The sequence below is a fragment of the Argiope bruennichi genome, chromosome 4, assembly GCF_947563725.1.
Source record: "Argiope bruennichi chromosome 4, qqArgBrue1.1, whole genome shotgun sequence".
Taxonomy (NCBI): Eukaryota; Metazoa; Arthropoda; class Arachnida; order Araneae; family Araneidae; genus Argiope; species Argiope bruennichi.
In genome coordinates, this window is record NC_079154.1 from 142,541,652 (window position 1) to 142,555,490 (window position 13,839).

The 13,839-nt window shown below is 34.9% G+C and overlaps 1 protein-coding gene across 2 annotated transcripts in view; it reads left to right on the forward strand.

The window, feature by feature from the left end:
• The window catches only part of LOC129965469 (annulin-like), a 75,708-nt gene that overhangs the window by 47,575 nt on the left and 14,294 nt on the right, over positions 1-13,839 (forward strand). For both annotated transcript variants that reach the window (XM_056079362.1, XM_056079363.1), the window contains exons 4-9: positions 2,994-3,132; positions 7,315-7,433; positions 9,047-9,157; positions 10,984-11,158; positions 11,967-12,105; positions 12,991-13,097. In XM_056079362.1, the coding sequence (XP_055935337.1) occupies positions 2,994-3,132; positions 7,315-7,433; positions 9,047-9,157; positions 10,984-11,158; positions 11,967-12,105; positions 12,991-13,097 (790 nt within the window). The remainder of the gene's footprint in view (positions 1-2,993; positions 3,133-7,314; positions 7,434-9,046; positions 9,158-10,983; positions 11,159-11,966; positions 12,106-12,990; positions 13,098-13,839) is intronic.

Sequence of the window (13,839 nt, forward strand, 5' to 3'; positions counted from 1 at the left end):
AAATGTATCCTTAGGCGAGTAAATAATGAATGATTACTTATTTATTTCTGAGTGGTATGTTTTATGCATGAATCAGTTACCGAGTATCAAAAAAAAAAAAAAATGACTGATGAATTTTAAAAACAATAAAAATAAGAGATGGAATGCTATAGAAAAGTATCGTTTGTGGCCTTGCGCTTAGAAAAGCAGGGAATTTTATCTCACTTTATTGTGTACTTAGCTAAAATTATCTACCATTCTATAGAGGACACCGCAGGAATGTAGAAATCCTGTAATGGCCCTGCATGGAGAGGAAAAAAAGGCTACAAACTTTTCTTCCACTATTAAAACATCTGCAGTTTCTAAAAAATTCTATTTTCTTCAATGGGTGATAGGATGTATGTATCACTCCACTAGGAAATATTCAAATATATTACTGTCGATCAAAATTGGGATCATAAGTTGGTAGCATGCCAACGGAGTTAAACAGCCACACCTGGGACATTTTTGAGATGCGAAAGACGACAACAAACTACTTCGTCTACAAATGTTTATTCCAATGGCTCGAACATTACCGGAAATGAGTGTTAAAAACGTTCAGAAATATCTCGGACATCCTGTGAATCCCACTTTCCTGACCGATATAAGCTGTGAGTTTTTCAAACTTAAAACATACTTCTAGTGTGATATTGTTGATAATTGTGCATTTTATGCTGTGTGCTTTATAGGTTTTTATGTGGAGGAGTAAAACGTAGGTGTTCCGGAGGATGGTTCAGTCTTTGGAGGGCGGCGAAGGAGTGTCACGTGCATATTATTTTGGCGTTTTTTACTTTTCTCTCGCAGTATACAAAGAAAAACTATTGCAATCATCTAACCATTGGAAATCGAGATTTTGACGAATCTATACTTTTCAGACCATCCCCAATCCAAAAAAAAAAATTTGGAATTGTGTCTGTCCATCATTTTGTCCGTCCGTCTGTGAACACAATAACTCAAAAACGTTCTCAGTTAAAATGGCACAAAAATTGTTTTCTTTTTAGAAAATATGCCATGAAATTACGCATAAAAATATTAATCCTGTATATTCTGACGGCACTTAAAAGTGCCGTTTTTATCCCGCTTTATCAATGGAGTTCTCTTGGCAACTAGTTGTTGAAGGCAAAAATTAATTCTCTTATTATAAATTAAGTTTATCAAGTATTTTAATTAATTAATAAGCGTTGCCTTGAAGTCATTTCATGCAATGGCATCAAAACTTATCTAATAATACAAAAATAAAATAAATATGTTACTGCCATTTTGTTTCGGGATATATAAGGAAAAATAATAACAATATAATAACGCGACAATATCCTGCTTACAATTTAATGAATGTTTTATATTACTGTATGCCATTGGCGAGCAGCCATTGTGCAAGTGCGTTTTAGCACGAAATATCTGATGTTTCATCCCTGGGCACGGTTCATACACTAGAACAAACACACCAATTGTATTTTGGACGCCTTTTTTCCGACTGATTGAAATCAACATTTGACACAAAACTATCATTATAGTTACAAGATTACATAATAAATGAATATCATTTATTTATATGATTGTGGCTTTTAGTTATCGCGCTTGCATGTTTGTGAAAATGCAGATGGACAGATAGTCAATCCTTTGACGAATTTGATTCCAAATATGGCGCAGACATGCACTTTAAATATTAAAATCGTGTGCCCACATTTTATTTATATATATCTTGTAGTTATTGCGTTAAATTATCATTCGGGCAGCCGGACAGGAGCACTTCTTCTGAATAGATTTTGTTCAAAATTCGATAGAACTGTCCACATTTGATGTAAAGACTATATACCAGATTTCATCCATTTAGCAGAAAGCACTTTTGAATGATCGTATTCACAGACAGATATAAATATTTCCATCAATGCATTCTTCGGACTCGGGAAAGACTTTCTGTTTGTCTGCATCTCGAAGGAAGATTCAGCCACTGTCGGAGGAAGCATCTCTCTTGCACAGCATCCATCGTCAGTGGGCCCACGTTTGGAAAGTGACCTTTTACGATGCGAAGTACTCGAAAGGAAAACATAACCAATTCTTACTTTCTTGTATACGAAGTGTTAAAGAAATTATATGATGGTTTTAAAAAATAGGACCTCAAGGTTATGATAGATTCTCACATCTCTGACCTCCCTGCGTCCGAAAAATACATTTCTTTGAGATGGTTTTTGTAAACACGATGACTTAAAGACGCAACGAGATACAGATATGAAATGTAGTATATGACCCTTTTCACCAAATGTGCAGGTTTCTTTTAAATTTTTGACGAAATCCATCTTTTGGGAAATCTGTTTATTTTTTTCGCGTCCGTGTGAATATTATTAATCAAACCGGAAATAAATGGGTTAAAACGTTAGATATAATATTGATATATTATTGAAAATATTGATTTATATTTATTCAGTCATAATGAGAGGAGAAAAAAGCCAACGGCATATCAGGGTGAATGACACATACCTTAGTTGTATAGCATGTATAAAGAGTGCCCGGTCATTTTGTTTTTCTCGTTCATTATGGTTTTTTTTTAAAAAATGATATGATAGCACTCATCTCGACGGCGCTTTCTTTACTGGCGCCCGGAGCACCTACTCTTCCTCCCTGGCAATGATGCTACTAAGGAAGACATCCAAATTCGTACTTATTTCTCTCCACTTTATACGAAGCACAAAATATGGCATATTCTGCTAGTATGGAAGAAAATGAAGGGGTTTAGGAAAAACTTAAAAAATTATAATACACAAAACCTTAAACCGTCTACTCCGAGGAGAACCAACCACCATACCTGAAGCCTCTCATCCTCAATGACGACGTGCCCCTGGGGGGGATTTATAATGTACGAAAGAGAAATGAGTTATGCGCTCTATGTTTTCGTTTATTTTCATTTAATAAAGTAATGTGAAATGCTTTAAATGTCTGCAATAGTGTTGTGATACTTAAAAGTGTTGATTTTTCAGGTGACTCCAGCCCCCAACTGCATTGTCGGCGAGTGGATTCTGGAAGTAGATTCTAGATTAAAAGACGACAAGAATGCGCCGGACTTCAGATACAAAGTGAACGATCCGATTTTCATTCTTTTCAATCCTTGGTGCGAGGGTAAGATGCATTACTGATCCGACGGTTTCTGGTTGCTTCTGTGTGATGCATTTTCTTTTTTCTCTGATTTGATAATTTTAACTTTAATTCGATTATTTAATGTGTATGAAAACTGAGAATTTTGTTCGCTTGCATCTTTATGAAAAAGATAGGGAAAATAATAGCTAAAGGTATTTGATGAATGCTTGTTAGAATTTTAATATATCTGTTTTATTTTAAACAGATACAGAGCACAGCGGCACAGTTTTGTTAAAACACAACATAATTTTACAGTGGCACAGGGAAAAAAGCAACAAATAGCCATTGGTTACCAGAACAGATGATTTGGTTTGGTTTGGTTTTTTGGCACAAGGGCCATACCAGAACAGATGAATACGCAAAAAAAGTTGCACTGCACCGAAAGACCAAATAGATATCGTACTACCAAAACCATCCAAATGTTAAAGAAGGAAATTAGAAGAGAGGTGACTATGCAGTGGCAGAATAGATGGATCATGTGGTGCAAAGGACGCATAACATATAGATTCATACCGAAAGCAAAACTTACAAAAAGAATGTTTCCCCCGATGATAGTGCAAATTATATTGCGACATGAAAGATTTCTTGAGTACTTCTACAGATTCGGAAGGATGCTAGACAACACATGCATATGTGGGTCCCAGCGCTACATAACACTAGCACTAGCTCAGCCCAGCACTACATAACAGAGTGTGTCGAACTGAAAGAAATTAGAGGAAGACTTATTATGGATAGTAAATTTCACACAATATTACAATACCCTGGAAATTTAAAAGTATTAAAGGAAATGATGGGAAAGATTTCTAGCCTTTTACCAACAGTTTGAAGATTCTTTAAACTTTTGCTTCCCGTTGTTTTCTTACGCAAAAATTTGTTTAGTTGATGAATATAACAGCCAGTTGCAATAATTCCTGTTTATAGGTCTCTGGTAACGGGGTAACTGGTTGCAATTAAAAAAAAGGCCTTGGATGTTACAGGGTGCGGCAAAAAACTCGTTATTGCATCATCGAATAGAAGTTAATTCGTTTCTTTTTAATTTTTGTTCATTTCTTTTTGTCTACCACTTCAATTATAACACATTTTATAATGTGTCTTTTAATCTTAGCTTTTTTACAATGCCAAGCAAAAGATATGCAATTTTAGAGTTGGAAAACGAACAGTATGAAGTCGTTTATTTGCTTAATGTGCCTCGGCAAACAATGCCTGATGCAATCTATCGCTTCAAAGAGCTTGGCAATGATGGTCAAAATCTAGGAAGGGAACGAAAACGTATGGTGAACACTTTCAGTAGCCGTAAGGTTATCAAAAAGCGAGTTCAATGAAATCCCAGGGTTTCCATGAGAAAGATCGCTCGTGAACTGGGAATAAAGAACCAATCAGTGCATTGAAAGGCAAAAACTGAGCTTTAACTGAATCCTTACAAGTTCTAAAAAGTTCAGCTTCTCACTGAAGAAAACAAACTCGTGCGGCTCCAGAGACGCCGAAAACTTTTGAAATGGGCTGCAAGTCAGCGATGACAAAGATTCCTTTTCACTAATGAGAAGCCCTTTACCGTCCAAAATCTCATAACTCTTAGAACTATAGGATCTAGTCTGTAGAAGCACCAAGCACTTCTACAAGAATTGATCATCGCCAAAATCCAAAGTCAGTCATGGTCTGGGGAGGAATTTGTACAAGCGGCAAAGCATCTCTGGCTTTTGTAAATGTTGGCGTTAAAATAAATCAAAAAGTCTACCAGCGAGAAATGCTAGAAGCCAAAACGCACTTCGGTAATGTAAAGTGGTAGTTTCAATAAGACTCCTCACCAGCTAACAAACCCATAAAGACAGAAGAGTGGTGCAAGGCTCATTTTCCGGACGTGATATCGTCTGGAGAGCGGGCGCTATAATCGTCGAATCTCAATCTCATAATTACAACGTATGGTTAATTTTTGAGCCTAGGGCTTGCACTAAAACATGCAAAAGTTTGGACTCTCTAAAGCAATGGCTTCGGCGGGAATGGAATGGATTAAAGGTAGAAGACTTGCGACCCATTGCTGAAAATTTCAATAAGCGTTTGCGCCTCTATATCACTGCAAAAAGCGGCCAATTTGAAAAAAGTTAAATTTATTAATTAGTAAAAGTCTACTCTTATTATTATTTGTTATATTTTGTTAATTTATTTATTTTTAATCAAGTTATATTAAAAATTGTTTTTCCGGGTTTTTCTGCCGCACCCTATGTATCAGAACACGAGGAAACGAACGACACTAGGAACATTTGGGAGGGGGGGGGGTAAGCATCAGTTTTCATTTTAGAACTCTCTATTCAGGGTAATTCGCAACTCAGCGTCAATACCACCAAAAGGTCTGCAGCACAAAAATCACATACGATTACTCATTTCCGGCTGAATGAGCTGTTGAGTGCTGTCGTTGGATTTCAGTGCATACAGTCATTTAAAATTCTGACTGCATACAGATAACATGCGACAGATTGCCAATGTTAAGCTGATGAACATATAAATTTCATAACAAGAATCTCGATTTCATCTGCAAATGTTGTGTATATTGTTCGATTTTTCCCCCCGTTTCGTATCATATATTCCCATGTGTTTCTGGCTTGTTTTTGTCTGCTCTCGCTGCTCTAAAAATTGAATTTGAATCACACAATGAAGAAATTGACATTTTAGTGTTTGTGACAGCTTTCAGTATTTATGGGCCACGGTGGCCTGGTGGTAAGGTCTCGGCTTCGGAACCGGAGGGTTTCAAGTTCGAGACACGATTCCACCGAAAAACCGTCGTGTAAGGGGGTCTGTTGCACGTTAAATCCGTGCTGACCAAACGTCCTCCCGCTGGTGTGGTGTGGAGAGGGGAGTGCCAGCTTAGGTGTCGTCCTCGTCATCTGACCGCGGCTCAAAATGACGAGGTCCGTCCCAAAATAGCCCAAGTTTTGCTTCAAACGGGACGTTAATATAACTAAACCGAACCAAACCAAACTTTCAGTATTTATTGCAAATTCCTTACAATTACAACTGTTATTAAAATGTAGCTAGCTGTGGATGAATGATTATATAAAGCATTCATCATTTTCCGAAATTCATTCTGCCGATATTATTGATTCATTATTATGGCATTTTTCTTTCTGCACAGGTCTCTAAGCAGGGATACTTTTATTCTAAGCATACTCTATATTAAAAATGAACGCCGTATCTTATTTGTAAGATTTAATTGAAATTTAAAGTGAAAGTAAAAAGAAAATTTTGAAACTTGAATTATAATTAATTTTTCAGTTTAGAAGTTTTTTTTTACTTATTTAAAGCAGTGGGCCTTATCATATGAGATATGTACTATAAATGATACATTACCTTATTTCGAGTGGTAAAATTCTTGCCACAAATCACATGAATATAAAATACCAGTCTTTTTAATTAATCCTTATTACTGAAATTTCCAATTTTCGGCGCCTCTCCACTGTGGCGATAACTGCACCCGTCGCGCACTGACTACGGCTTTGAGATTAATATTGAGTGCAGTCATTACATGAAAAAGAAGAAAGTTGCTTCATTACCAATATTAGAAGAATGTGTCGTGGGCAAAAATAAAAAGAAGTTTTAATCCTACTGTATCGAAAATTTAAAAATGGAATAGAGATTCATTTTCTGTTTTGGATTCTGAAATAACTTCTCGGGCAAGAAAAAGATAAGCTTTTAGATTATATCATAAATTAATGAATGAGTTAAAAAATGATGCAAATTTTTTGTTAAAAAGAAGGTTGTTTAAATACTTTGTTGGAAACTTTATCAACCAAAGTTTCCAACAAAGTATTTAAATTTTTAATGCTTTTCAACACACAATAAATTAAAAATAAATAGAAGGCATTTTTGGAAATTAAATTTGATCCATGTTTAAATAAATGGAATTTAAAGTCCGATATCGAAGTTGGTTGCCATCAAACGGTCGTTTTAATTCATGCCACTTTTAATATTTGCTATGTTATATTATTAACCACTATTTACTACATTGCATAGATAGCAAATTTATAATCTACTTTGATGTCAAATTTTATTTACGAACTTGGTTGGAGAGCGTAAATTTAGAATATGCTATTATTCTACACATTCCATTTTTAGGTTGTATGTATGTTGCTGTACATTGTTTGACTCTTTATTTCGCTTTTTTTACTCTAGCGGACACTGTTTATTTGGAAGGTGAAGAAAAAAGGGAAGAGTATGTTTTGGCAGATACCGGTCTTGTCTGGCGAGGAAGTCACAATTGCCTCCGACCTTGCGTTTGGAATTACGCTCAAGTACGTTTGACGATTTATACGTTTTAAAATATTCTTAATTAAAGCTTTGTGTATGGAATTTTTCTGTTTTCCAATGAAGGATATTTTTAAGTTATACATTTTACATTGGGCATTTTAACAATAAGGATTGCGTGTAGCTTAAAACAGCAAATGAATAAAAATGGGGGGAAGGAGGATATTTTGAAAAGAATATTTCGAAACTATATATGTTTAAAAGTATAATCATTCTTGTTTGCTCTCGTCAACAGTGCACGGCTATCCACCAAGCCTTTTAAATAACGGTGCAGTATCGCATTTTTTTATAAATAAAAACGCAGCAATTAAAAAAAAATGTCGATGAAACACTTTGTGAGGTCGAGTTTGCGAATCGAGTCACTCGGTTCGCTGTGAAATTTAGGGAAAATTCTGCATTGTATGTGTATTATATTGATCAAAGAGTGACTTTGGTAAAAAAAAAAAAAAAAAAAAAAAAAAAAAATGGTGACTTTCGTAGAGAAAAATAGACGCCTCTCTTTTGGATCATGTACACATGCAAGGATAAGGCTAGCACGAAACAAATAAACAAAGTCCAAATTTAAGTGGACCGCATAAAAGCACCAACTTTTTCAAAACTGAAATCTAGTGGTATTTCGATAAAACAGAATAAGAAAGTAGAAGAGCGACTATGAAATTCCTCTCTTCTTGAAAGTATCTTCTGTTTGCAGGCATTCTTCCGCTTCTTGTAAATATAAAGACACTGTGTATTACAATTAAGCAATAAGTATGTTACAATTAAGCAGAGGAATGAATTCCCATACAGCGGGACTAGAGGGCGGATTGATTTGTTTCACGAGGAGTGAAATAATACATTTTCTGCTGTGTGGAAAAGATGGACCAAGGTTGTTTGTAACTGCACCTTGGGAAATTGAACCGCAGGCAAACTATCCTATTCTATTTTCAATTCTACTTCTGAAATATCTTCGGATTTATTTTATATGCCGTGGACTCCATTTGCGCTCATGTCAAGCGCCCTGTTTCCTATTCTTCACAGTGACGGAAATATGTTTTGTAGCAGTTTAATAACATGCGCAATTACCATTTTCATGGAGCTGTAACACCATGCAATAGTTTATTTGGATTTACTAAGTTGCAAAATTTTGAGCATTTTTTTTACCTTTAAAATTTTACGAATCTGTTTAGGTTTGAATTTTTGTTTAGATTGTGTATTTTGGTTCAAGTGATTTACGTGATGAATTGCTTTTAAGTTATGTGTCATTTTTCCCCACCTCAGTTGAATCCTTTGTCCTCCAAGTCCATTTCATCCGATATTTGGAATCGTTAAACAAGACAGAACCTTTAATAACCAAAAATACGTCATTGGGCTCTAAGAATGGGTCAACTCATTCCCGTGGCATTTCTGTAAAGTGCTGCGCTCATCATATTTCGAAGCCGAAATAAAATAGTTTTCATGAAAGTAGGATTGCAGAGAAATATGCTCTTCTTCTTTTTAGATATATTTGTGTTTTAATATCTTTAAAGCCATAAAACTTTATTGTTTAAGGTGCGCAAATGACATTTTTATAAACTGAAATCAATCGATTTATTCCATGCATTAACGAACTATATTCTTTTAGTTTGAAGAAAACATCTTGGAATGCTGTCTGTACTTACTGACAAATGTGGGGCACCTTCGAATTGTAGACAGAGCAGATCCTATAAGTGTAGTACGCCATGTTTCAGCTGTGGTACGTATATCAGTTGTAATTCTGCGTAGTGCTACATATTGTATTGCTTATTCATGTCATACTGAAATAATGTGTAAAAATAGAAGTGTGTTTAAGTAATGACATGATTGATACTGAGTTCTCAAAAATAATTTTAACATTTGAATTGCAAATGTACATTACATACAAATTTCATACCATAAATTATTACTGTATTGCTGCATTGTTTGAATTGCACTGAGTGAACTCATTTCTAATAGGAAAGAAATGAATTTTAACTTTGCATTAAAATAATTTTATAAGAATTTCAGTAGATGTCGTAACGAGCGAGAAAAAAGAAAACTGTTTAAGATTATTCTCACCCTTCTTTAGTGATTTGCAAACTTAAGATCACATTTTTACTAGTAGAAATTGACATTTATATGTTGAAAATGCTACAGAAGCGATCTTCAACATTAACAAACTTCTTGAACAATAATAAAAGATCCGATAAGCAGAAGGGAAAGCTTTAATTGTGTTCAAGATAATTTTCAAGGAAGTACATCATCTGTTAAGTTCTTTTGCTGTGTTCTGTTCAATTAGATTGTAGTTTGTTCTACACCTGCTTCGAAATGCCCTATACCTAAATACCTATATATATATAAATACCCTATACTTAAGGTTGGTGTAACGCTTGAACTGACCATATAAAGTGTCTATATTTTAATAAAGTTTTTAGAAATTCTATTTATATGTTTTTACTTTCTCTTTCTTGCTAAAAGAATTAAAAAAGCATTCTAATAGTCAAAAAAATTCGATTCGAGATTCCGGTAAAAATGTTCAGAAATGCAAAATAATGCTTCGTGCTCAGAAAAAAAAAAATTGAAATTTTATTTACTTGCGTTTTAACGCTAACGTTATAAACACTATGAAGGTTTAAATTTGGTCTTCAGTGTTTTATTAAATTTCGAATGAAATTTGATGGAGAAATCTGCCTGTGTACTTGTAAGCGCAATTATCGTAACCCTCTGATAGTTGATATTTTTTTAACTGCAATTTAGATGTAACATTTGCAAGAAAGTTCATATATTTTTGAAACAAAGTGACCTGTTATTACGTATATGCTACTCGATAATAGCATGATCTAATTCAAATTTGCAGTGAAGAAAGATAAACTCAATAGAATGCGAAAATCGCTGGTTGCGGCAGAAAATAAACCGACTTCCAACCCTCGAAAATCGCAGGACGGGCATTTGAAGAGTTAAAACGCCAACAACCAGATGTACCTCTGTAGATGACCCTTACACTAAAATTGATAATCATGGTCAAACTTTTTGGATTCGGTTGGTGAAAGCTGAAGATGTATTGCACTAAAAGGTACACTTGAACGGATTTGTCTTTAACTATTTGACTGCTATGGCGGCATATATGCGTCTAGTAAAAAGCATCGGTGTGGCCCATGAGTGCATATGAGCGCCGGTGCAAACCCCAGCAATCGCTACTACCGCCGCTCACGCGAAACACTTCAACTTTGAGCAGTTGAAATCGAAAGGTTAATTAAGGACGTCCATCTGTGCGTGAATGCGAATTCCCAAAAACGCAAGCAGTAGAAAATGGAAGTTTTGTTAGTAGTATTGACATTAGAATTGTAGATTAGGGATTAATTGGATGGATGGTAAGACATACTGTTCCAAAATGGATGTTCTACTTTCGTCTCTGTAATTCGAAGCTTAAAGTTATTTCGAAGCTTAAAAGTTAAGACGTTACTCATGTGTTTTCAAAGATATTGCTCTGCATTAATAAATTTTTTTCTAATTGCATTTTTCTTTGCTGTGCTTCATAGCGGTTGATTTTTTTTAATCTTTCAGCTTAATTGCCGAGATGACAATGGTGTGCTCGTGGGCAACTGGTCCGGCAAATACAAAGGAGGAAAACCACCAACTTGTTGGGGCGGCAGTCAAGTGATCTTGCAGAAATATTTCAAAAACAAGAAACCTGTCAAATATGGACAATGTTGGGTTTTCTCAGGAGTTTTCACAACAGGTGAGAGTTTTCTATTTTGCAAGTATTTTAGTGTCATATTCTTGATGTCTCATTTATGTATGTATTCTGATGATGATTAGGTGTATGCCAAAAGTGGCGTTACACCAGTAAAAGCTCATAAATAAAATTAAAAAAATAGAATTTAAATAGCTATCAAAGGATTAGCTATTCAATTTTTTTTTATAATCTTGTATACTAGACGCTAAAAACAGCCAAAGGGGGAAAAATGGATGTATGGATGGATGTATATAATCTTTGGCCAAAATATTAGACACGCTAAGCTTTCTAAGCGTATTTATTAAATGAAACGTTTTTTTTTCCTTGCCGTATTTTTGTCTGTGAAATAATACCCAAGTACTTTAATATGAATTCATTGGAATAATTATAAATATTCAAGCAAAATATTTGCTATAAACAAAAGGGATTGAAATGATAATAAAGTATCCATTGAACCTTTGCACAACTTTCGGACATTCAACCCATCGGTACCCAAAATTAATGAGTCTTTGATGAGCTGTAGAAATTACCTAATCAACTAAGCGTAAAGATGAAATTGGGAACATAAATTATTGTTTTAATATATTTACAACAATTATTCTAAATCATTTTTCTCTCAAAAAGGTCTCACGGATTATTCTGAGGCATATAGTTTTCTAGAAACTTCCCACTTTCAGAAAATTTAAATTCTTACCTCTTAGATACCTACGGTAGTGTGCTAAGACATTCTGCATCTTCGAGAAAGAACAGTCCTGCATGTTTGCCTCGCCGAATAATTTATTAGAATGATTGACTTTAGTATTCTTTTCAGTGTGTCGAGCTTTAGGTATCCCCTGTCGCCCTGTGACCAATTTCTCATCGGCTCATGACACCCACAACAGCCTCACCATCGACCGCTTCTTCGACTGCCATGGAAAACCCTTGGAAAAAATGAACATCGACTCGGTGTGGTAAGTGCCATACTTTTCCAATTCGAATAACTGTCTTTTTAAATTTATGTAAACAATTGCGAATTTTTATAAAAAAAATTTCGCCACCAACTCTTTCAAGTTCCAAGACGTTTCCGCTCATGGTTGCATTTTTCGTGATAATGTTTATTATTTTATTGGTAAATTTAAGGGGCCACAACGACCTGGTGGAAAGCGCCTGACTTCCTGCCCAAAGGATTCCAGTTCCACCATAGATCTTTTGTGTATTAGGGCCTGTTGGACGCTATAGGCTCAAATACACTACAGAAATATTGAGCCTAGTGCTGAGGATCAGTCGTCGTTGATATGAAAAGAGGGGACCTGTTTGACAAATTGTCCTAATTGTTTGATTGACTAAAATTGTCCTAAAATAGCCCTCGTATTCGGAAGTATTTTCGTATTACCCTTACTTCAAAGCATGGACATTATAGTAAAGAAGTCTAGTAAGGAGCTATTGCTGCGTTATCGTTTTAGGTTGATAGAGTGGGGATTTTGTTATCACTTATCTGATTGTCATCTATTACAGAAATCACTGAATAGTCTGACGATCTCTCCTAATAAATCTGATTAGGAATCAAATGATTCTTATTGTTGATTAGTTTGATACAACACCAATTATACATGTTTGCCGCTTGGTGAAGGACCTTATGATCATTATTATCACTACGAACATTTCTTGGGCTGGAATGGGTTGGAGATTGAACTTCTTGATACATTTTTGTGCACGGAATCAGATGAATGTTATTGATTGTAAGAAATTATGTTTCATTTAATTTTGGGTAGATGAGATACTGGTCAGATGTTCTCAAAATCCTTTGTTCTTTTCCAACGTCCATTTTTAATTTTAAATCTGAATCGTTCTTTTAGGAATTTCCACGTGTGGAATGAAGTGTGGATGCAGCGACCAGATCTCGAACCAGGCGGCTACGGTGGTTGGCAGGCGGCAGACTGCACGCCCCAGGAAGAATCGGACGGTAAAATAAAACCATTTAATTATCAAATGGAATAATAAATAATTGAATCATAATAATAATAAAGGATAATAATAAATGAATTTAAAAATTATGCCATTGAATCACTGTTTTTTATATGCTCGCGTAAAATGTATAGCTATATCACTATTTACTGATAAATTATGATTATCTGTATAAAATGTTATGCGCTAGTGAACCTTTCTCTTCATGCTGCTTGTCTTATTCTCTGCACTTGGAGTTCCTCCTCCAACTCTCTGTTTATTATGTTCTAAGTACAGCATTCGGTTCGCGACTATCCGGCTTCCGTACTATCCGGTCCAGCTCTCTTTTAACCTAATTAAATGAGGAAGGCAAGACGTCTATTAAAGACTTCACCAAAACCTAAAAATCGTAGGTTTTGATTCTTATCTTAGGGTTACCTTTTCATATCTGTGTAATCCTTTATCAGTGAAAACTAAAACCAGTTCGAGCCAATTTTCTTAAGGATTAAAACCTATGATTTATGTTAATGATTTGTGTATGTTTCCTGTATTTAAGTTGGGGTATGACAGAATTGATGTTAAAATGTGAACAATTTATATTTTTTAACTTACATTTTCTTTAATAAATTTTTGAAATGTGCAGTGCAGTATATAAACATATAAAACAGAGCCTTCTATTTTAAATTGACATATTACCGGCAACTGCTTTTATGATTAACCAGGCCACGACTCGTTCGCATTCAGATAAATGGAGGGCTTAG